The following is a 23,575-nucleotide window of genomic DNA, read 5'->3' as shown; positions in this document are numbered from 1 at the left end:
CCCGCTGCGCGTTTGTGAGCTGGCCCTCGGTCACACTAGGACACCCGAGGGGCAGGCCTGGCTGTCCTTCAAGCCCCCGCGTGGGCCGCCGCGGCTGGCCTGGGACGCGCGTCTGCGTCCTCGGCTTGCTGCCGGAGCCTCGCCGGGACATCCTCGCGAGCCGCCCGCAGGGTGCCGATCTGTTAGGTGAGGGCGGGGAGCGCGCTTCCAGGTGCTTCCACCCAGCCTTAGTTCCTTGCCTGATTGCAGGTCGGCCGCCGGGACGGAGGGGCAGGTGAGGTGAAGGCACGGTGGACATGAACTTGAACACGTGCAGGACCCAGCTTGTCGCTGTGCAGCCAGTCCGACCCCCCCCCCCCCCCCCCCCCCGCACCACCGCGGGCTACTGAGCAGGCACAGCGGGGCTTCCAAACCACGCACGCAGGCGCAGGCGAGCACCGGAACCAAGGATGAAGAAGGTAACGGCTGAGCCAGTTTGAAAGGCATCCGAAGGAGTTGAGTTTTGGAAGCACTGGGTGCCTCTGGGGAGTCACTTGTAGGGCAGGGAGAGGGGGAGAAAGTTCTTTAGAAGCTGGGGTTAGGCCGGCGCCGTGGCTCAATAGGCTAATCCTCCACCTTGCGGCGCCGGCACACCGGGTTCTAGTCCCGGTCGGGGCGCCGGATTCTGTCCCGGTTGCCCCTCTTCCAGGCCAGCTCTCTGCTATGGCCAGGGAGTGCAGTGGAGGATGGCCCAGGTGCTTGGGCCCTGCACCCCATGGGAGACCAGGAAAAGCACCTGGCTCCTGGCTCCTGCCATCGGATCAGCACGGTGCGCCGGCTGCAGCGGCGGCCATTGGAGGGTGAACCAACGGCAAAGGAAGACCTTTCTCTCTCTGTCTCTCTCTCACTGTCCACTCTGCCTGTCAAAAAAAAAAAAAAAAAAAAAAAAAAAAGAAGCTGGGGTTAGTCCCAGCCTGCTTTAGCCAGTATACACCAGGAAAACAAGTAGTATTTGTAGAACGTGGGGATTCAGTTGAAGGACCAGCTGTGAGCTCTTAGAAAGGAGGAAATCGGAAAAAGGATCTTATTAATACCAACATCTAATATTTAACAACACTGAGTAAACCAGTAGGAGTTGTACTGTGTAATATTCTAAATGCCACTTGAACCTGATGAGAAATAGAAGGATGGACAATGACCTCCGTCCACGCTACAAGGCGAGGTTAACGTGTTCTCCAGAGCGCTCTCTCGTGGGAACCTGCCGGGGCTTACGGTCCCAGCCTCCTCGCCAAGGCTCGGCTCCACTTGCAGGGCTTGTGCTGTCTTTGGAGCCAGCCTCCTTGACAACGGAATGCCTGGCCCACAGCCTGCTTCCCCCAGGACTCTTTGCCACAGATTCCGACCGCTCACATTGTTTTAGTGCACAGATCCCTGGGACAGCTCCCCTTCCAGCCCCCAAGTTGAAATTTAAGGGTGAAACTGAATGCAACTTGCTTTCTAAGAATTTATGAATGTTCTGCATTCGTAGCCCTTTTGTATGCTAATCTGCCTAATGAATGTGTTGTCCCGCTAACAGAACCTGGTAATTAGCTGGAAATACAATTTGTTTGTGTCCCAGAAGTCTAATTTTTTTGGTCTTTGAATAGAAGGCATTTAACGCTGTTGCCCATGTCTTTTGCCTAGCATGGGGTGGAGATGGATAAAACTTCTCTATCATGGGCTGGCAGTTTCCATCACCTTTGGTTTTTGTAGTCCCCCCACCCCCCAAACCTGGCTTTACTCTTTCTTTTAAAGAATCTAAACACTGTGGCATAGTAGATGAAGCATCTGGCGCCAGCATCCCATGTGGGCACCAGTTCAAGTCCTGGCTGCTCCACTTCCTATCCAGCTCCCTGCTGATGGCCTGGGAAAGCAATAAAAGATGGCCCAAGTCCTTGGGCCCCTGCACTGGTGTGGGAGACCCGGAAGAACTCCTGACTCCTGGCTTCAGAACAGCACAGCTCCAGCTATTGTGGTCATCTGGGGAGTGAACCAGTGGATGGAAAACCTTTCTCTCTGTCTCTGTCTCCCTCTCTCTGTAACTCTGTCAAATAAATAAAGAAATCTTAAAGGGGGGGAGGGGAAGAGAGAGAGGGAGAGAGAAAGAGAAGAGAGAAAGAGAAAGAAAGAAAGAAAGAGAGAGAGAGAGAGAGAATGAGAAAGAAAGAAAATGAAATGAAACAGTGTTTAGGGGGCTGGTGCTGTGGCATAGCAGGTAAAGCCCTCCTGCCTGCAGTGCCAGCATCCCATATGGGCATAGGTCCCGATTGCTTGCTTGCTTGCTTTCTTTCTTTCTTTCTTTCTTTCTTTCAAGATTTATTTATTTACTTGAAAGTCAGAGTTAGAGAGAGAAGGAGAGGCAGAGAGAGAGAGGTCTTCCATCCGCTGCTTCACTCCCCAATTGGCCACAACGGCCAGAGCTGCACCGAACTGAAGCCAGGAGCCAGGAGATTCTTCTGGGTCTCCCATACAGTTGCAGGGGCCCAAGGACTTGGGCCATCTTCTACTGCTTTCCCAGGCCACAGCAGAGAGCTGGATTGGAAGTGGAGCAGCTGGTGTTGCATTCACTCATAAGCTAAAATAGAGTATTAAAAAAACCAGTGACAGTCAGACATGCATTTTATTGAAAATGAGAAGCAAATGAGAGACACATGAGAGACAAGGTAACCAATCGGGATCAGCCACCTATCGGGACCAACACTCCTTACCAGAGTGTGGCCCCGAACAGCAGGTTACACAGCTTTTTATAGTATTCTGTCCACTAGGGCTCACAATTTCAAACCGGGCCCCTAGTATGCAGTGAACAATAAAGAGGAAAACCAGAATATGGTTGTAAGAAACAGTTAATAATAACAAACCCAATAACAGATCCAAGATTTGGTTGTTAAGATAACAGTGAAGGACACATTTTGGTCAACCTAGTTCCTGGGAATTTGGGTCCACATAGTTTCACAAGTCACACCCTTGGCCGCTAGCAAGCAAAGCTGATATGTACAGAAGCAAGAGACCTCCAATTAGCTTTTAGCCACACTCACTCCATTTTGATTCTGATTCTACACTGGGATTTGAACCAGCACCCATATGGGATGCCGGCACTGTAGGTGGTGGCCCTACCTGCTACACCACAGCACCGCTCCCTCACCCCATTGCTCTATTTCTGATCCACTTGGGACAGCAGTGGAAGATGGCGCAAGTGCTTGGGCTCCTGAACCCACGCAGACCAGGAAGAAGCTCCTGGTCCCTGGCTTCTGCTGTTGTGGCCATTTGTGAAGTGAAACAGTGGGTGAAAGATCTTATTCTGTGTCTCTTTATGTAACTCTGCCTTTCAAATAAATAAATAAAAATAAATATTGTAGGCCAGCGCCGCGGCTCAATAGGCTAATCCTCTGCCTGCGGTGCCGGCACCCTGGGTTCTAGTCCCGGTCAGGGCGCCAGATTCTGTCCCAGTTGCTTTTCTTCCAGTCCAGCTCTCTGCTGTGGCCCAGGAGTGCAGTGGAGGATGGCCCAGGTGCTTGGGCCCTGCACCCCATGGGAGACCAGGAAAAGCACCTGGCTCCTGGCTTTGGATCAGCGCGGTGCGCCAGCCACAGCAGCCATTGGGGGGTGAACCAACGGAAAAGGAAGACCTTCCTCTCTGTCTGTCTCTCCCATTGTCTACTCTGCATGTCAAAAAAATAAATATTGTAAAAGGTCAGGGCTGAGCCAGGACAAAACCAGGAGTTTCTTCTGGGTCTCCCTTGTGGGAGAAAGTGCCCAAGAACTTGGGCCATCTTCTGCTTTCCCAGGTGCGTTAGCAGGAAGTTGGATTGGAAGTGGAGGAGCCGAGACTCAAACCAGTGCCTATATGGGAAGCCGGCACTGCAGTGGGCTTTACGTGCTACACCACAGTGCCGGCCCCTAAACTTCCAATTTCATAATCAGTCATTGAACACCTCTTATCTCAGCCATTTAAAAATATACATAGATGAATATGCTGACACTAAAATATGCTGGTCTATCTTCCCTAGTAACATCAAATATTCTTTTAATGTTTACTTTTTGACATATAAAATTTATTGGCTACACCATATGCAAAATGGAGCCAAGCTATTTCTTTTCCACACCAACATCCATTGTCCTAATAGGATGCTTTGTGGACTCCCCTACCTTTGCGCATTTCTCAAATGTGGGTTTGCATCTCTGCTCTCTCCCTGGTGTGTTCAGTCTGTTCCTGTATTCCACTGCCATCTCCTGCAGTCTTGTGAACTTCAGCCCCGGGAACTGGAGCGTCTGTTGCACATCTCCATCAGCATTCCCCTGGGCACCAGGAACTCAATTTATTTCTTCAAAACTTCCTCTCCTACCCGCTACTGTAGGCAGTATATGGCACCATTTTCCCAGCTGCTCAGGACAGCGAGGGGAATTGTTCGTACTCTCCCCTTTCCATTATTCCCCCATCTAAAAGGTCTCTCCCATGGCCATTACCTTAGGTTAGGCCCAGGTTGCCTTACACCTTGTTACTCAGAATCCCCACTTGGAGCCCTCCTATAGATGCACTGGCCCAGGGTGGTCTTTCAGTATGCAAATCTGAGTTAGTCAGTGGCTCCCCATTAGCAGGGAACACTCTTCATAGTTTGGTTTTAAATCCTCTGTAGCTACCTCTCCTTTACCAAACTAATGTCTGAATTCAGAAACCAGATTGTTAGATTTTGGATTCAACTCTCCTACTTACTAGTTTTTGACATTACACGTTACGTAGTCTTTCATATGTATTGCGTAGGAGCTTTTCGGTTTGAGAAATCCCATACATTTTTTGTTTTCTGTGCTTTTTACATTTATTTAAAAAGAGTTACAGAGAGAGGGAGAGGGAGAGGGAGAGGGAGAGAGAGAGAGAGAGAGAGAGAGAGAGAGAGAGAATATGTCTTCCATCTACTGGTTCACTCTGCAGATGGCTGCAATGCAGGCCAGGGCTGGGCCAGTCTGAAGCCAGGAGCTTCTTCTGTCACCACTGCAGGCGGTGGCTTCAATGTGGGAGACCTAGAAGAAACTCCTGGCTCCTGACTTCAATTCAACACAGCTCCAGCCATTGTGGCCATTTGGGGAGTGAACCAGTGGATGGAAGACCTCTGTCTCTGCCTCTGCCTCTCTGTAACTGCCTTTCAAATAAATAAATAAATCTTTAAAAAGAAAACATCCATGTTGAGCTAGTTTTTATTTATCATGAAAGACGGGGGTCTAGTTACATTCTCCTGGATGTGGATATCCACTTTTCCCAGTATGTTATTCATAAGTGGTCCATTCTCCAATGTTCCTAGAAATGTGTTCAAAAAAATCGGTTGAGAATACATGGGTTTATTTCTGGGCTCTGCATTCATGGAACTTCTGTCTTCTGATACTTTCTCCTTGCTTGTTAGAACTCCCTCAATTTGAAGAGTTTAACATCTGGTTATGATACATTCTAGGAATACCTTTATCTCTCCGTATCTATAGTGTGGTCTTGCAGGGTATAACATTCTTGGTTGACGCTGTCTTTCCGTTAGTACTTACTGAGCACTCCCTTCTGGCAGGCAAGGTTTCTGCTGAAGAGTGTGCAGTCAGGCAAATTGGGACAGCCTTGTGTTAGGTTTCTTTCTCTAGTGGCTTTGAGAATCCTCTTTATCTTTAGTCATGGAGAGTCAACTTGATTATATCTTGGGGCAGACTTGATTGAACTGATTGTTATTGGTGATCTATAATTTTCCTGTATATGGTTAGTTTTATTTTTCTCTGGGTTTCAAATGTTTTCAGTTATCTCCTTGAATATGCTTTATACCCCTTTGGTCTTCTCAAATCTCTCTTAATCCGCAATAACTTAGATAGCTGCTCTTTCCTCATTAAACCTTGTTCCCTTAAGGCAAGGGCTTTTTCTAATCACTGGATCACTGGCATGTAAAAGGTACTCCAATTTACATGAAGAATAATGAAAAGGAAAAAAAAAAAAAAACAGTATCGACGGCACCGTGGCTCACTAGGCTAATCCTCTGCCTGCGGCACTGGCACCCAGGGTTCTAGTCCCGGTTGCTTCTCTTCCAGTCCAGCTCTCTGCTGTGGCCTGGGAGGGCAGTGGAGGATGGTCCCAGTCCTTGGGCCCTGCACCCGCATGGAAGACAGGGAGAAGCACTTGGCTCCTGGCTGCAGATCAGCGCAGCGCAATCCGAAAGGAAGATCTTTCTCTCTGTCTCTCTCTCTCACTAACTCTGACTGTCAAAAACAAACAAACAAAAAAACAAAAACAAAACAAAACACACACACACAAGAAAAACCCAGTATCTTATCTTAAAAGGTTTTTGAGTTTCCCCATTATTCTTTCATTTCTAATTTGTTAGGTCTTATAAATAATGATGATTATTTTTTCTCAATTCTAATTTTGAAAAATGACTTTGTCACTTTTTTTTTAAATGTCACTTTTAACAGTTTATAATATTACACTATTCTAATAGTCCCCTCTTCCCTTCCTAATGGTGCAGCAATACTATTCAACTTCAGGAATGTACACTGTATTCTGCAGAACAAGTTGTTTGACGTGGTACCACTTGCACTCTCACTCCTGCTTTTGAAAGGAAAAACATTCAGCTATCTCCTAGATAAATTTCATTATTAACAACAACTCTAACTCCTAGCTATACTTCAAAAGCACCCAGGATACCCAAAAAATAGAAACCAGAAAAGTATTCAATTTCATCTTGGGACTGTAGAGCCAGAGAAAGGAAACATCAAGTTGGAGCATAGGATAGAGTAGAAGTGCTTAGACATTACTCTGAATAGGTAGGTGAGTTACAGAGTATTAAGGACCCTATGTTCAACTCTAAAGAATTTTGAATTTTAATTCTACATGTAAAGGGGAACCATGTAAGATTTTCCTAGGGAATTGGAAAGGGTTAACTTGACATCAGGGTGTAGAGCCTGAGGTAGGGGTAGGAGCTACAGTCATAAGCTGCAGGATGATGTTTCCATCAGTAATGGGCAGATTTGTACATGGTGGTGGTTGCATAAGATTATATCATGTTGGGCCACCGGCATGGCGAAGTAGGTTAACCCTCCACCTGCGGTGCTAGCATCCCATATGGGCACCAGTTCTAGTCCCGGCTGCTCCTCTTCCAATCCAGCTCTCTGCTATGGCCTGGGAAAGAAGTAGAAGATGGTCCAAGTCCTTGGACCCCCACACCCACATGGGAGAACTGGAAGAAGCTCCTGGCTTCGGATCAGCGCAGCTCTGGCCGTTTTGGTCATTTGGGGAGTGAACCAACAGAAGGAAGACCTTTCTCTCTGTCTCTGCCTCTCACTGTCTGTAACTCTACCTCTCAAATAAATAAAATCTTAAAAAAAAATTATGTTGGCTGGCACTGTGGCTCACTAGGCTAATCCTCCGCCTGCGCGCCGGCACACCGTGTTCTAGTCCCGCTTGCTTCTCTTCAAGGCCAGCTCTCTGCTGTGGCCCAGGAAGGCAGTGGAGGATGGCCCAAGTGCTTGGACCCTGTACCCGCATGGGAGACCAGGAGGAAGCACCTGGCTCCTGGCTTCGGCCATTTGGGGTGTGAAGCAACGGAGGGAAGACCTTTCTCTTTCTCCCTAACTCTGCCTGTCAAAAAAAAAAAAAAAAAAAAAAAAAAAAAAAAAAAAAAATTATGTCATGTAGTAATGTTGTAGCCAGATCAGTTTACATAAGTATACTCTATGATGTCTGAACAAGTATGAAATCACTTAATGATGCATTTCTAAATTAAAAAAAAATTTTTTTTTTAATTTATTTGACAGGCAGAGTTACAGACAGTGAGAGAGAGACAGAGAGAAAGGTCTTCCCTCTGTTGGTTCACTCCCCAAATGGCCACCACGGTCAGCACTGCACTGATCTGAAGCCAGGAGCCAGGCGCTTCCTCCTGGTCTCCCATGTGGGTGCAGGGGCCCAAGCACTTGGGCCATCCTCCACTGCCCTCCTGGGCCACAGCAGAGAGCTGGACTGGAAGAGGAGCAACTGGGAATAGAACCCGGCGCCCATATGGGATGCCAGCGCCACAAGTGGAGGATTAACCAAGTGAGCCACGGCACCGGCCCCCAATGATGCATTTCTGAGAATGTATCCCTGTCATTAAGCGATGCGTGACTGTACTATAAGCCAAGGAATGAATGAGGGCTTCAGTGTCGCTGCAGGGAATGAGGAAAGAGACTAGGAAAAGATTCATAAGACTTTGATAGGACTTGATCAATGGAATGTATAGCATGAGAAAAGAATGAAGTTGAAGACCATATCAAGATTTCTAGGCTAAGCAACTGAACGTAACTTCATTATGCCATTAATCAAATAGGAAATATGAGTGCAAAGACAGAATGGAAAAAAGAGGAAACAAATTCTTCTTCTAGCTATGATAAAACCTAAATTCTCTGTAGGCCATTTGGATGGAGCAAAAATAACACAACTTGGAAATTAAGATCTAGAGTTCTAGGGGCCAGTGCTGTGGCATAGTAGGCTAAGCCTCTGCCTGCGGTGCTGAGATACCACACAGGCACCAGTTTGCTGCTCCTCTTCTGATCCAGCTCTCTGCTACAGCCTGGGGAAGCAGTGGAAGATGGCCCAAATGCTTGGGTCCCCACACCTGCTTTGGGGATCTGGAAGAAGTTTCTGGCTCCTGGCTTTGGATCAGCCCAGCCCCAGCCCTTGTGGCCATTTGGGGAGTGAACCAGTGGATGGAAGACTTTTCTGTCTCTCCCTCTCTATAACTCTACCTCTCAAATTAAAAAAAGAAAAGAAAAAAGATCTACAGTTCTAGAAGAGAGGTTGAGGCTGAAATTTTAGGTTTGCGAATCAACAGGTTATTTGGTAACAACAGAAGCCATCGGGGTTTTTTGTGTTTGTTTGTTTAAGATTTTATTTATTTGAGAGGTGGAGTTACAGAGAGAGGGAGAGACAGAGAGAACAGTCTTCCATTCACTGGTTCACTCCCAAAAAGGCCACAATGGCTGGGTCTGGGCCGTTCTGAAGCCAGAAGCCAGGAAATTCTTCTGGGTCTCCCATGCGGGTACAGAAGCCCAACTACTTGGGCCATCTTCTACTGCTTTCCCAGGCCATAGCAGAGAGCTGCATTGGAAGAAAGCAGCTGGGACACAATCTGGTGCCCATATGGGAGACTGGCACCACAGGTGGAAGCTTAGCCTACTATGCCACAGCACTGGTCCCTGAGCAGGATATATTTTATGTAGAATCAATAATGCCTAGCACAGAATTGAAGATAAATCAATTTTTTTTAAGATTTATTTATTTGAAGGCAGAGTTACAGAGAGAGAGAAAGAGAGAGAGAGAATGAGAATGTCTTCCATCCGTTGGTTCACTCCCCAAATGGCCACAAAGGCTGGAGCTGTGCCAATCTGAAGCCAGGAGCCAGGAGCTTCTTCCAGTCTCCCATGTGGGTGCAGGGGCCCAAGGACTTGGGCCATCCTCCACTGCCTTCCCAGGCCATAGCAGAGAGCTGGGTGGGAAGTGGAGTAGCCGGGACTAGAACCAGTGCCCATATGAGATGCCGGCGCCACAGGCAGAGGATTAATCTACTGCGCTATCACGCCAGCCCCAGCCATACAATCTTAATTTTAATAAGGCTTAGACATAATATTAAAAATAGAATAAAACAAATAATGTGAAGAGATGATTATAAAAATTATCTTCATTCTGTATGACAATTTTATTTATTTATAAGATTTATTTATTTGTTTGAAAGAGTAACACAGAGGCAGAGAAAGAGATCTTCCATCTGCTGGTTCACTCCTCAAATGGCCTCAACAGCTGGAGCTGGGCTGATCTGAAGCTAGACCCATGTGAGTGCAGGAGCCCAAGGACTTGGACCATCCTCCTCTGCTTTCCCAGGTGCATCAGCAAGGTACTGGATCAGAAGTAGAGCAGCTGGGACTTGAACCAGCGCCCAAATGGGATGCCAGCACGGCAGGTGGCGGCTTTATCCGCTACACCACAGCACCAGCTCCCATAGGGCAACTTTAAATATGACTACTTTATCTCTGAACTCATTTAAAACACATTAGTCTATTAGTTTGAAAAACTGTAGATTCTAGCTTATTAGGTAGCACATTGGTCAAGTTGGCTCTTTCCCTGTGATCTCAGCACTCTGCTACATGAAACAGTGAGATTTGATGATCTACTTCCTACAATGTAAAGGCAATATAAATAACCATTAAGTCAACTCAAAAATACAGTATACATTAATAAAAAAAATTCAACTACTAATATCCAAAGACTGTCACTTAAAATGTGTCTATATATGTTTGTGTGCTAGTCAGTTTTGTGTAATTTCTCAGCTTTAATAATCTAAGTTCCTTATTGGGTCTAGAATTATTCTAAAAGAAAAAAACAAAACAAAAACCAAACTTATGACCCAAGGTGTTTAAGAATTATACTTTGAGAAACACTACCTTATACCAGCTATACATTTTAAGAGTTTAAAAACACATGAAGAAATGTATATAGGTTGCAGAAAATAATTTAAATAACAATGTTATATGATCTAAGTAGAAAATACATTTTCTTTATTCAAATCATGTTGACTTTCATTATATTTTGAAATAATTCACAAAGCTATACCAAAGCTACATTTTAATTTCATTAACATTCCACTCCAAATTCTTTACCATTTTACCAAAAATAATTTTTATATACCTATTTCGTCTAATATTATACAGACCATCAATCTACAATTTTTACGTGTTTCTCTCAAAAATTAGAACAGCTTATAAGGCTATTATATAAAACTAATTGGTATATTACACACCAAACATAAGTACAGATTCTGTACAACATAACAGTATACATATATATTACAAGAGACTAAACACCTTGTTCAAAGTAATACTTTAAGAAATCTTTCATGGAAAAAAGTCTGTATTACAACATGTGGTTACTTGAGTACCAGCTGCTTTCCTTTCATGAGTTTCTTTCACTGGGCATTAACTGTCCATTTAGCTTCATTAACAATTTTACCACCAGACCAGCCTACAAAATAAAATACATGTCACCAAGAAAGATCAAACATGTAAGAATAGTTAAAGGACATACGGGAAGTTCCCTCCCTACCTATTTGCAAAGGAACTTTCTTATCGGGAGGCAACTTGCTAAGAAATACAGAGGGAGAATTACCCAAGATTTCCGAAGGGATTTAAGAGGTGACCCACTGGACAGACTAGTGGCTCATACGGGACACAGGTTCAGAGAGGGAAGGACTACCTCATACCCTGATAGAAGGGACAGGGTCTACTGAGTGGAATTATCGAGAATGGGACAAGAAATGATTTGTCGTAAAACTGAAATGAATTATACAGGCCCATTTCTGGCTCCCCTTGCTTAGGAACGGCCTCCTTGATATTAAACATTTTAATTTAATATTAAAGATTTTCATCGAGGCTAAATGGATTATGCTATTTGGTAAAAAAGTAAAATTACTGATATAATCGCTCATTATTAGAAGCCCAAAATAACTGGTAGAGACTTACCTGCTTTGTGTGCACTATAAAGCTCATTTTGTTTTCCATGCTATGGATCTGGAAACAAGTATCGGCATCTCCCAACTGCCACATAAAACAGCCATACTTAAGACTGATGAGTAAAGCCTGCAACGTAATTGGAAATCATCGTATTGAGATATATATTAAAAATAACATCTTTCCATCTATATACTTAGGTCTAAACATAATGTTTCGGTTTTGAATGCTATAATAAAGACTATTCAAAGTGCCTACACTAACCTCACACAACTTGCATCACATATGGTAGATTCTGGGAAGACTGGCTTGTGCAATGCTATTCTTTGCATCAGATTAACAAAAAATTTTTAATTAATTAATTTAAAAATAAGAGTTACATGTGGGGGGGCAGGGGAGAGAGAGAGGAAGAGAGAAGAAAAGGGAGAGGGAGAGCAAGAGAGGGAGAGAGAGAAAGAATATCTTCTATCTGCTGGTTGTCTCCCCAGATTGCAGCAATGGCCAGGGCTGGGTCAAGCCAAAACCAGGAGCCAGGAGCTTCTTCCAGGTCTCTTATGTGGGTACAGGGGCTCAAGAACCTGGGCCATCTTCCACTGCTTTCCCAGGCTATTAACAGGGAACTGTATCAGAAGAGGAGCATCCAGGACTTGAACTGGTGTCCATATGGGATGCCAGCACTGTTAAGCAGAGACTTCAGCAGCTATGCCACTACACCAGCCATGGCAAAACTTTTTAAAGATGCCCATTCTACCAGTGATTTTAAGGACAATTACGTGTACTACAAACTTTTATTTTCTGCGGGTTAAAAAATGATCTCTTTAAATTATTCAGTTTTTTTTTTTTTTTTTTGAATAGTCAGATAGTACATTCGGGTCTGAGATTCATGCATTAGGAATAGGTGGACAGGCAATTTCGTCTCCCTGAAAATAAGTACACTGATATACTTATTGTGAAAATAAGCATGATTTAAAAAAATCAGTATTGTACCTCTCATAAATTCAACAAAACCATTAAAAAAACCAATATCCAACTAATCTGTCTCCACATTTTCCTAACAATGTTTTTTAAGGAAGCTTAGATATATTTTTGATTATTTTCTAATAATTCTTTTAGCAGTAGCTTGCGTTTTCTTTGTGTACACATATACAAAGAAACTGTGGTGTCATTCTCTAAAAGGTCCATGTTGGGCTGGCTCTGTGGGGTAACAGGTTAGGCCACTTCCAACACCAGCATCCCATATGGGTACCAATTTGAGTCCTGGCTACTCCACTTTCAATCCAGTTCCCTGCTAATGCACTTGGGAAAGCAGTAGAAGATGGCCCAAGTGCTTGGGTCCCTGCACCCTCATAGGAGACCTAGATGAAGCTCCTGGCTCCTGACTTCAACCTGGCCCAGCCCTGGCCTTTGTGGCCATTGGAGGACTGAAGCAGTAGATGGAAGATCTGTCTCTGTGTCTCTCTCCCTCACTCTGTGACTCTGCCTTTGAAATAACTAAACTAAATCTTTAAAAGTAAATAAATAAATAAATAAAAATAAAAGACATTTAGAAATACTAGCTTTCTATGAATAGCTACTCTTGTTAACTGATTGAAAATAACCTAAGGATACAAAAAAAGACAATAGTTTAGTGCAGTTCTGGTAAATGAAACACAATTAAATGAAATTAATTTATGAGGGTACATTATACATAATAAAAACCTAATTAACATCTAAAAACTAGCCATCTGCATTCATACTATAAAATATAACTTTATACATGGATATCTAGCATATAGCTATAGCTAGCAATAGTCAATCAACATGCAGACTAAAAAACTGAGTTAAGATATAATCCCTAACACTGTCTATCTTTTGGATTAATCACGTGAATTTTATTTCATCAAAGGCAGAAAATAGTCCATTAATATAGCGTCAAAGCAGTTTAGTTACACAGAACAAAATACATCCGTGGTACTCTTCACTTATAAGGAGGCCAGGTTTCTAACAAAAGTACCGAGTCCATAAGGTAACAATAAAAGTTTTGTGTTGAAGGACAATGTGCAGTGGGAAGGCATTCCTGAGAAACCCCAAATAATGAAAATAAGTGAGTGGAGCTCAAGAGTCAAGGGCCGCAGGTGGCTGACGTGGTCAGTCCGCTCGGAAGGTAAAAGCAGCACCCAGAAGGACACGGGCCCTCCAGCAGGCAAGGTGCTCAGTGAGGGAAGTCAAAAACCACGCGAGAAACAGCTGCAAAGGACAGCGGACAGAGAGAGCAGGGAGGGGCCAACCGCAGCAGTCAGCAGCAGCACACTGGCGACCAGCAGACAGGAGAGCCAGGAATGTTAACAACTGGTCAGGGGGATGATATGCTGACAACTGGTTGTTTAAACACCCACTAATGACATGTCAACAAACGCTTTCGTTACAGACGGACACTGTGGTCAACATAAGTTGCCATCAGCAAAAGATAATCTATGGTCTGTGTGGCAGTGCCACTTTACTGACTCACAGCCATGCAACAGTGAGCCCCGGCAGTACATTTTCCCATTCAACAGTGCTTACATTTCCCCAAGTAGAACAGCCAGATGGTGAGCGTGTGCAAGTGGCTGAGCTGTGTTTTCTGATGGGTAACTTTTATTATTTAAAGAGAAAGAAGATAGAGAAGGTAGCAGTAACTGTCTTCACAATGTGGCTATATTCTATAGTTTTTCCTGAGAATTAATTTCTGAGGTAAGGTATCCTATGCAGAGTTTCAAAGGCAAATGAAGGTGTTTTTGCAGATGAAGGTGTTGATTTTAGCAAAGCTTGTCAAACTGAACCCTAGGCAGACTTTGGTCAAGCTAAGATGACTGGGGACAACCGGCTGTGTCCACCTTTGATGACTGGAAAATATAATCATCTTATAGCTTTCAAAGGTGCCCCCAGTTTATCAGTAACTTACAGACCATAAGGTAATAATTAGATGGACAAAACACATCTTTAGCCTTTGGCCCAATCATCTTTTTATAGACCCAAGGACAGCATTTCTATTTCTATTTCTAGAAATTGAATTATCTTATCCTGAAAAAGCAGACTGTCCAATAACATTGCTATCTGTCATCCTTCTGCCTGCTACTGCTAATCTCACTTATTTAACTCCTGGACCAGAATATTTTTCATAAACGAAGTAATATAGTGCTGAATCATCATTTGAATACTGTAAAAACTTTTAATTATTCCCCCAACTCAGAATGCGATCAAGTCAAACATAAAATATAGCTTAGAGAAATGACACAGTATCACATCCATAGCAATACTATTCAGTTCTATAAAGAAAAATTTGTCGATGCTGGCATAAAATATTCCAAAATAGCAGAGGAAATATTTCTTGAAATGGGCGAGGGGACTTTTTATTATTATAATTTGATAAGGCAGAGTTTAAGAAGGGGGGGGGCTGCCGCTGTGGTGCAGTAGGTTAATACTCTGCCTGCGGCACTGGCATCCCACATAGACACCAGTTTGAGTGCCGGCTGCCCCACTTCCAATCCAGCTCTCTGCTATGGCCTGGAAAGCAGTGGAAGATGGCCCAAGTGCTTGGGCCCCTGCACCCACATGGGAGACTCGGAAGAAGCTCTTGAATCCTGGCTTTGGAATGATCTAGCTCCATTTGGGGAGTGAACCAGCGGATGAAGACCTTTCTCTCTGTCTCTCCTTCTCACTGTCTGAAAATCTTTTTTAAAAAAAGAAAGAAAGAGGGAGAGAGACAGAGATCTTCTATCCACTGGTTCACTGGCTGCAATGGCTAGGGCTGGGCAGGCCAAAGCCAGGAACCTGGAACTCTTGAGTTTCCCACATGGGTAGCAGGGACCCAAGTATACCAACCATCTTGTGCTGCCTTCCCAGGCTCATTAGCAGGGAGCAGGATTGGAAGTGGAGCAGCCAGGACTTGAACTGGCATCCATATGGGATGCTGGTGTCACAGGCAGAGGCTTAACCTGCTATACCATAATACTGGACCCTTCCTTCATTTCGTTTAAGAAATATTTGACAACAGAAGTAGAAAGCAGCCGTAATAATAAGCAGGAAGTTACTCTGCATGAAAAATAGTTTTTTTTTTAAATATTTATTTGAAAGGCAGAGTTACAGAGAGGCAGTGGCAGAGACAAAGAGAGAGGTCTTTTATCTGCTGGTTCATTCCCCAGATGGCCACAATGGCTGCAGCTGCACTGATCTGAAGCCAGGAGCCAGTCTTCTGGTCTCCCACATAGGTGCAGGAGCCTAAGCACTTGGGCCATCCTCTGCTGCTTTCCCAGGCCATAGCAGAGAGCTGGATTGGAAGTAGAGCAGCCGGGACTTGAACCGGTGCTGGCACTTAGGCAACGACTTTACCCATTATGCCACAATGCCAGCCCTGAACAAAATCGTTTTAATAGATATTGATATAAGCAGGGGCCGGCATTGTGGTGCAGTGACGTAAGTCCCTGCCTGCAATGCTGGCATTCTATATGAGCGCTGGTCCCATCCAGCTCCCTGCTAATGCTCCTGGAAAAGCAGCAGAGGATGGCCCAGGTACTTTGACTCCTGTAACCCAAGTGAGAGACAGGGATGGAATTCCAGGCTCCTGGTTTCAGCCTGGCACAGCCCTGGCTGTGGGGCCATTTAGGGAATGAAGCAGCAGATGGAAGATTTCCCTCTCTCTTCTCTCTTCCTCTCTGTAACTCTGCCTTTTAAATAAATAAATTTTTAGCTAAAAAAAATTGAAGAAAATGATAAGCAAATGATCCAAAAGCAAGCTATGTAAGTTACTTCACGAAATCAAGGTACAGGTCAATTACTGAAACCAGACCCCTATTCCACCCTATGTCCCCAGATTAATCTTTAGCTTCATCCACAGGCATATCTAAAGGCACAGCAAAGTAACTGATTGGCATACTTTAAAAAGTTATATAATTACATAATTTCCTCATTAAAAATGAGGGAAACGAGGCGGATGGTTAGGCTTGCGGTTAAGACATCGGGTGGGATCCCACATCCATACCAGACTGCCTGGGTTCAAGTCCTGGCTCCACTCCTGACTCCACCTGCCTGCTAACACATATCCCTGGGTGACGTGATGGCAAGGAGTTGGGTCCCTGCCACCCACACGAGAGATTTGGACTGAGTTCCTGACTCCCAACTGTGGCCATTGTGGGCATCTGGATGATGAACCAGTGGAAGAGAGGTCTCTGTGTCTAAGCCTCTCTCCCCCTTTGAAATAAAAATAATTAAATAAAAATAAAGAAAACAAACACTAGGCTTATGATAAAATTTCAGAAACTGAGGGGGCTGGCGCTGTGGTGCAGCGGATTAAAGCCCTGGCCTGAAGCGCTGGCATCCCGCGTGCTGGTTCTAGTCCCGGCTGCTCATCTTCCCATCCAGCTCTCTGCTGTGCCTGGGAAAGCAGTAGTAGTTGGCCCAAGTCCTTGGGCCCCTGCACCCGCATGCGAGACCAGGAAGAAGCTTCTGGCTCCTGGCTTCGGATCGGCGCTGCTCCAGCTGTTGCAGCCATCTGGGGAGTGAAACATCGGATGGAAGACCTCTCCCTCTATCTCTTGCTGTCTCTACCCCACTCTGTAACTCTGCCTTTCAAATAAATAAATAAATAAATAAAATAAGTCTTTAAAACACTTTCAGAAACTGAAATGACTTTTTTTTAAAAGATTATTTATTTGAGAGGTAGAGTTAGACAGTGAGAGGGAGAGACAGAGAGAAAGGTCTTCCTTCCGTTGGTTCACTCCCCAAATGGCTGAAATGGCCGGAGCTATGCTGATCCGAAGCCAGGAGCCAGGAGCTTCTTCCTGGTTTCCCATGCAGGTGCAAGGGCCATCTTCCATTGCTTTCCCAGGCCACAGCAGAGAACTGGATGGGAAGAGGAGCAGCCAGGACAGAACCGGCGCCCACATGGGATGCCGGTGCCGCAGGCGGAGGATTAGCCCACTGCACCTCGGCACCGGCCCCATGAAATGGCTTTTAAAATGGGTAAGTGTAACTGCCACTTTCATTGAAATGAAAAATCGGCTATTCCTGACATCAATGAACAGATTTGATTTTTATTAGCTTCCTACCATAAACTAAAAAGCTGTTTATCTTGCTTAAATGTGCTAAATATGTGAAAATAATTGATAACCCTGTATTTTGTATTACAGTGCTTTAATTAGAAAAAGGAGTATCATAAAGTAACAAACTTCTGTTTGAAAGGTATTTAATGTTCTAATTGATTTTCATAATCTCTTCCATGATTATCTTGTCCCCCAAAAGCTTGTATTAATCATAATTTTCAGAGCAAAACCCTTGCATCATATATGCTATCTGTCTTTTTAAATCTCTGTATTTTTCATTTCAATCACCACTTGATGCTGTCAACAGATAATACATTCACAAAGTTCAGACTGTATTGTTATGTCTCTGTTCTCTTGTTCCTATGCTGAAATTCCATCCCCTACTGTGATGGTATTAGGAGGTGAGGCTTTTGGGAGGCAATCAGGTCATGAGCAATTAGTGTGCTCTCTTGCTTTCTCAGCCATGTGAGGACACAACAAGGAGGTGGCTGTCTGCAACACAGACACAGGTCCTCACCGGAACCCAAAATGTAGGAGCCCTGATCTTGGACTTCCAGTTTCCAGGAGAAGTAAACATCTGTTATTTAGAAACCATTCAATCTATACAGTACAGTACTTTGTTACAGTGGCCAAAACTGAGACATTAAGACAGTAAAAAGTTTCCCTCCTAACTCCTATTCCCAGTAAACTGGATCCTTTCCCTAAAGGCTTTAAGATAGTTCTCAATGCATACAAAAGCAACATATATTTATGCAAAGATAGTCTCCATTTCCGCCCATTTTTACACCACTGATATGTATTACATATGGTTCAACATCTTTTTCACTGAATACATCTTGGAGATCCTTTCACACAAAAATATTCTTTATTCTTATATGACTGAAAGGTATTCCAATGCAGAAATGTACTATAATTAATAATATTAACCCCCTATCAACAGTCACTTCACTTTTCTCTCTGATCTTTTACAATGAATAACTTTGTACATATAACATCTCTAGATTCTTTGTGTAGGCTGTCCTGCTATTTTAGATAACAGATGTTGTGAGTGGTCAAAAACAGCTGAGCATCTACCTTAGTTTCCATGTTGAGGAGGTGAAGTCCTTTTATATTCACTCCTACGTACACAGGGATGACTTTATGATTGCTGGGGCTAGCCTTTGTAAATATCTGTCCTGTGAAAAAAGCTGCTCCATAGGTGGGAATTTCCCAACAATTCTGCAGGAACATGCGCTGAAGGTGATGCATTTCTTTGCTAACACCCTCGCTTGTACTAAGATTCTAGAAATAAAGTAAAATAAAAATAAAGGAGATGTGAAAGGAAAGCATTATCTTTGATAATCCAATAATGTTAACTAGGCAGCTTCTAAAATCAAGGCTGACTCCAAAAAACAGAATTATGGCACATTATCCCAAAAGTATCTTCTTTTGTGATCTTAATTTTTTAAAAAAAATATTGCTTGTACAATCTATTAGGTTTTAAGTGCCTCATGGGCAAGGACAGTATATTATTCCAAATTTTTACCTCTGTCCCATATCTCAACATTCAGCATATGGTATTTGGTATTAGACTCTACATTATACTAAAGTAAAAAATAGCTTGCTATTTTAAGCTACAGGCATCATGATCTACATCCATTTTTAGTTTTCAGAACTAAAACTATACAAATTCAAATCATTAATAACATTAATAAAATTTCAACTAAGCTATGAAATGCTTTTTATGGTTATGAAATAACTTACTTTGTATTCATGAAGTATTCGGTTTGTCCAGTGAGGTGCCTTACTCTTCAGTTTGGTGATAGGTACAATGGATTTTAGATTTTCTTCACTGTAAATACACATGCCAACATACATTAAATGAATCATCTTTAAGAGCTAAATTATAATAATCATGTTACAAGTGGCTTGTAGTAACAATTTTTAAGCTGAAAAATGCTCTAAAATATTAGAGAACTTTAAAAATTTTAAGCAAAAAAGTCACGATCCTAATATCAATGTAGAGAAATGTTTCTTCTTTCAATAACCAGAAAATATTTTTGAAAGTTGAAAACCACAAGACAAACTTCAGATGTACTACAATCTCAGTGTTCTCTCAAAGACTGAACATGCCATTAGTTTTTAACCTTTAAATTTTGTTTACTCTTTATTCAAGTCAGGTACTAGTGAAATTATTTAAATATATAGTAAAGAAATTTAAAGAAAATCTAAAGCATATCATACTATAGTCAAATAAAAGAAAAATAACTTTGGAAAATATAAGAATATAAATATACATTACTATAGTAGCTTTTTATCATTCTATGCATTGTACTTAAATATTTAATTCCAAACAAATGTACAAATATTTTCTAATAAATATTTTTCAACTTTCTTAAACAGATTCTAAAATTACAAGATCATACATCCTATTAAATACTTACTTCAGGAAACCTTGCTTGTGTTTCTTACTCTCATAATTTCCATAAACTATTTGCAACAGTAGACTTGCCAAAGTTATCAATTTGGCATCAGGAGCTGTATAAAAGCCCTTTAGTAAGTTATATCTGGCTTCATCAAAGAGAATAAGAATAGCTAGTGGGTCTTCAATCTTAAAAAGAGAAAGTATAATTTGGTTATTAGACTACAATTTCCTTTTACAAATGTACAACTTGTCATTGTCTAGTATGGAAAAAGCAAAAGTACGTTATCTGTATAAATGAACTGGTACTACTTTAGAACAGGGATCAGCAACTTCTACTGTTACGTAATTAAGACAGTTATTAAGATTTGTTAGCCTTACAACCTCTGTTACAACCACTCAGCAACAGTCACAGGCAACACATCAACAAATAGGTGTGGCGCTAGGTTTTGGTACACTGTATATAAGATAGTGAAATCAGAATTTAATAAAATTTCTACTTGAAATATTATTTTCATTTTTGTTATCCATTAAAAATATTAAAAACTCCTCTTAGCTTGTGGGCTGTATAGAATGAGGCAGCAGGAAGGACACAGCCAGAGGCTGTTGTTTGCCACCATCTAATAATGCTATCACTAGCTTATGAATAAGGATAATTTCTAGCAACAATTTTGCCTAAATCTTTATAGTCCTGAAACATTTTTTTGTCATCTATGCTTTGTACAATATAGTAGTGAGCTTCAAAGAAGACAGAAAGAATTGTCAATTACCAGGACAAATCTAATTTTAAAAAGTTTGTTTTCAAACAGTTTTTGGTTTAATGTTAAACATAATTTACAGTTTCAAATAACATTGGAGTATAGATTGTTTATTAAGTTTTAAAAACTTTGAAGTTTCATTTTATCCAGTAAGAGTAATAAAGATTGAGAAATACTACTATAAAGAATATAGTTGGCTGGCACCGCGGCTCAATAGCCTAATCCTACACCTGCGGCGCCGGCACACCGGGTTCTAGTCCGGGTTGGGGCACCGGTTCTGTCCCGGTTGTTTCTCTTCCTGTCCAGCTCTCTGCTGTGGCCCGGGAAGGTAGTGGAGGATGGCCCAGGTGCTTGGGCCCTGCACCCGCATGGGAGACCAGGAGAAGCACCTGGCTCCCGGCTTCGGATCAATGCGGTGCGCTGGCTGCAGCGCACTGGCCAGGAAAAAAAGAATATACTTGTACTTGGAAATAATCACCTATTATAAAGTTTCTGAAAAAAAATTAAAGCATTTCCAAATATAATTTACAATGACCCTAAGTCCTTGTGGCAAAAATAATTGTCATACTAAATAAAATACTATTTTTTCTATCTTACAATATTCTATCACAATATAAAAAACTGGGACAGGAGAACTATTCTAGATATAAAGAGATTAAACAAAAGCAAACACAAAGCAAGAACCCTGATTAGATTCTGCAGGTGGGAGTTAGAAAAGACTTTATGAAGGATTGGGAAAGAAATCTGAATTTGGATCAAATAATAGATGTTAACATGAAAATATTAATTTTATTAGGTTGAAAATGATACTGTGGTATGTAGGTACGATGAGTCTTCAGAAAGCTCCTGGAAAATGCATGTTATGAAAATACTATGGTTGGTACCAAAATTAACATCTTTTATTTCCATTTTCCATGAACTCTTTGAAGTACTTTCACATGTCCTTATTCTTAGATGCATGCCAGAACATGTGGACAATGAAGTGCCGTGACATTTGCAACTCAATTAAAAATGATTCACAAAGGAAAAAAAAAGGAAAGATAAAGTAAATGTAGCAAAATGTTAACAACTAGTCCATTCAATGAATGGTCCATAGTGTAAATTATATTACTTTTTCAATTTTCCTATGGGCTTTTTTCCCCTTAAGTTTCCAAAATAAAATATTGGGGAAAAAGACTGAAAGCATATTTTTCTAATAAAAATAGACTTAATAAATTTGAAGAGTCTGAGTAGCTCATAATATTTGCAATTTCCAATGGCATATTTAATGAGTTTTTAGCAAACAATTCTCTCCTAATGAAATCAAGCCACTTTCATCCTAAAAAAAGATACTAATCAATACATTTAATTTTTTATTTTTCAGATGGTACAAATAGAAATTATGAGTGAATGTCAAAATTAGCTGTTTTTTTTGTTTTTTTTTTTTTTTTTTTTTTTTGACAGGCAGAGTGGACAGTGAGAGAGAGAGAGAGACAGAGAGAAAGGTCTTCCTTTTGCCGTTGGTTCACCCTCCAATGGCCGCCGCTGCAGCCGGCGCACCGCGCTGATCCGATGGCAGGAGCCAGGAGCCAGGTGCTTTTCCTGGTCTCCCATGGGGTGCAGGGCCCAAGCACCTGGGCCATCCTCCACTGCACTCCCTGGCCATAGCAGAGAGCTGGCCTGGAAGAGGGGCAACCGGGACAGAATCCGGCGCCCCAACCGGGACTAGAACCCGGTGTGCCGGTGCCGCAAGGTGGAGGATTAGCCTATTGAGCCACGGCGCCGGCAAAATTAGCTGTTTTTTAAAAAGCTTTATTTATGGGGTGTAGCGGGTAAAGCCGCTGCCCGCAGTGCCAGTGTCCTGGCTGCTCCACTTCTGATCCAGCTCTCTGCTCTGGCCTGGGGTGGCAGTAGAAGATGGCCTAAGTCCTTGGACCCTTGCACCCATGTGGGAGACCCGGAAGAAGCTCCTGGATCCTGGCTTCAGATCAGCGCAGCTCCGGCCGCTGCAGCCAACTGGGGAGTGAACCAGCAGATGGGAGACCTCTCTTTCTCTCTCTCTGCCTCTCCTCCTCTTTCTCTGTCACTCTGACTTTCAAATAAATAAATAAATTTTAAAAAATCTTTTAAAAAAGATTTATTTATTTGAAATGCAGAGTGACAGAGAAATGGAGAGATACAGAAAGAATCTTCCATCTGGTGTTTCACTCCCCAAATAACAAATTTTTTTTGGAATTTCTAATATATTTGACATTTGCAAATAGGCAAAATTTCACTTTCTCTTTTCTAATTCAAATGTCTCCCTTCCCCTTTTACTTTCCCCTTGTCTAGCTGCTTTGGTTACCATTCTCAGTACAAGGTAAGATGGCAATGATGAAACATTCATCCTTGTCTTATTCGTGATCTTGGGAGGACAGTTTTTAGACCTTCACCACTGCATACGGCATTAGCTGTGGAGTTTTCATAAATACCCTTTATTACATTGAGGAAGTTCCCTTTTGTTCCTAGTTTTCTGAGTTCTTACCATGAAAAGGTATTAGAATTTGTTAAGGCTGGTGCTGCGGCCCACTTGGCTAATCATCCGTCTGCGGTGCCGGCACCCCAGGTTCTAGTCCCGGTTGGGGCACTGGATTCTCAGTCCAGCTCTCTGCTGTGGCCCAGGAGGGCAGTGGAGGATGGCCCAAGTGCTTGGGCCCTGCACCCACATGGGAGACCAGGATAAGCACCTGGCTCCTGGCTTCGGATTGGCGCAGTGCACCGGCCATAGTGGCCATTTGGGGGGTGAACCAACGGAAAAGGAAGGCCTTTCTCTCTGTCTCTCTGTCTCTCTCTCTCTCACTGTCCACTCTGCCTGTCAAAAAAAAAAAAAT

The 23,575-nt window shown here is 42.7% G+C and overlaps 1 protein-coding gene and 1 long non-coding RNA gene across 3 annotated transcripts in view; one reads left to right on the top strand and one right to left on the bottom strand.

Moving 5' to 3' along the window:
* Nucleotides 1-3: 3 nt before the first annotated feature.
* On the top strand, nt 4-10,272 carry LOC138845905 (uncharacterized). Its single transcript, XR_011383222.1, has 2 exons — nt 4-458; nt 9,744-10,272. It is a non-coding gene; the product is annotated as an uncharacterized lncRNA (long non-coding RNA).
* A 263-nt stretch (nt 10,273-10,535) lies between these two features.
* Nucleotides 10,536-23,575, bottom strand: part of KRIT1 (KRIT1 ankyrin repeat containing) — a 40,098-nt gene continuing 27,058 nt past the window's right edge. For both annotated transcript variants that reach the window (XM_002713810.5, XM_008261745.4), the window contains exons 13-17: nt 19,991-20,157; nt 19,311-19,398; nt 18,642-18,848; nt 11,524-11,640; nt 10,536-11,026 (exon numbers count right to left, since the gene is read on the bottom strand). In XM_002713810.5, the coding sequence (XP_002713856.1) occupies nt 10,958-11,026; nt 11,524-11,640; nt 18,642-18,848; nt 19,311-19,398; nt 19,991-20,157 (648 nt within the window). In that variant the 3' untranslated portion in view covers nt 10,536-10,957. The remainder of the gene's footprint in view (nt 11,027-11,523; nt 11,641-18,641; nt 18,849-19,310; nt 19,399-19,990; nt 20,158-23,575) is intronic.

Source organism: Oryctolagus cuniculus, chromosome 16, assembly GCF_964237555.1.
Source record: "Oryctolagus cuniculus chromosome 16, mOryCun1.1, whole genome shotgun sequence".
Taxonomy (NCBI): domain Eukaryota; kingdom Metazoa; phylum Chordata; class Mammalia; order Lagomorpha; family Leporidae; genus Oryctolagus; species Oryctolagus cuniculus.
The sequence above is the reverse complement of the archived record's forward strand: the minus strand, read 5'-3'. Positions and strand labels throughout refer to the sequence as shown.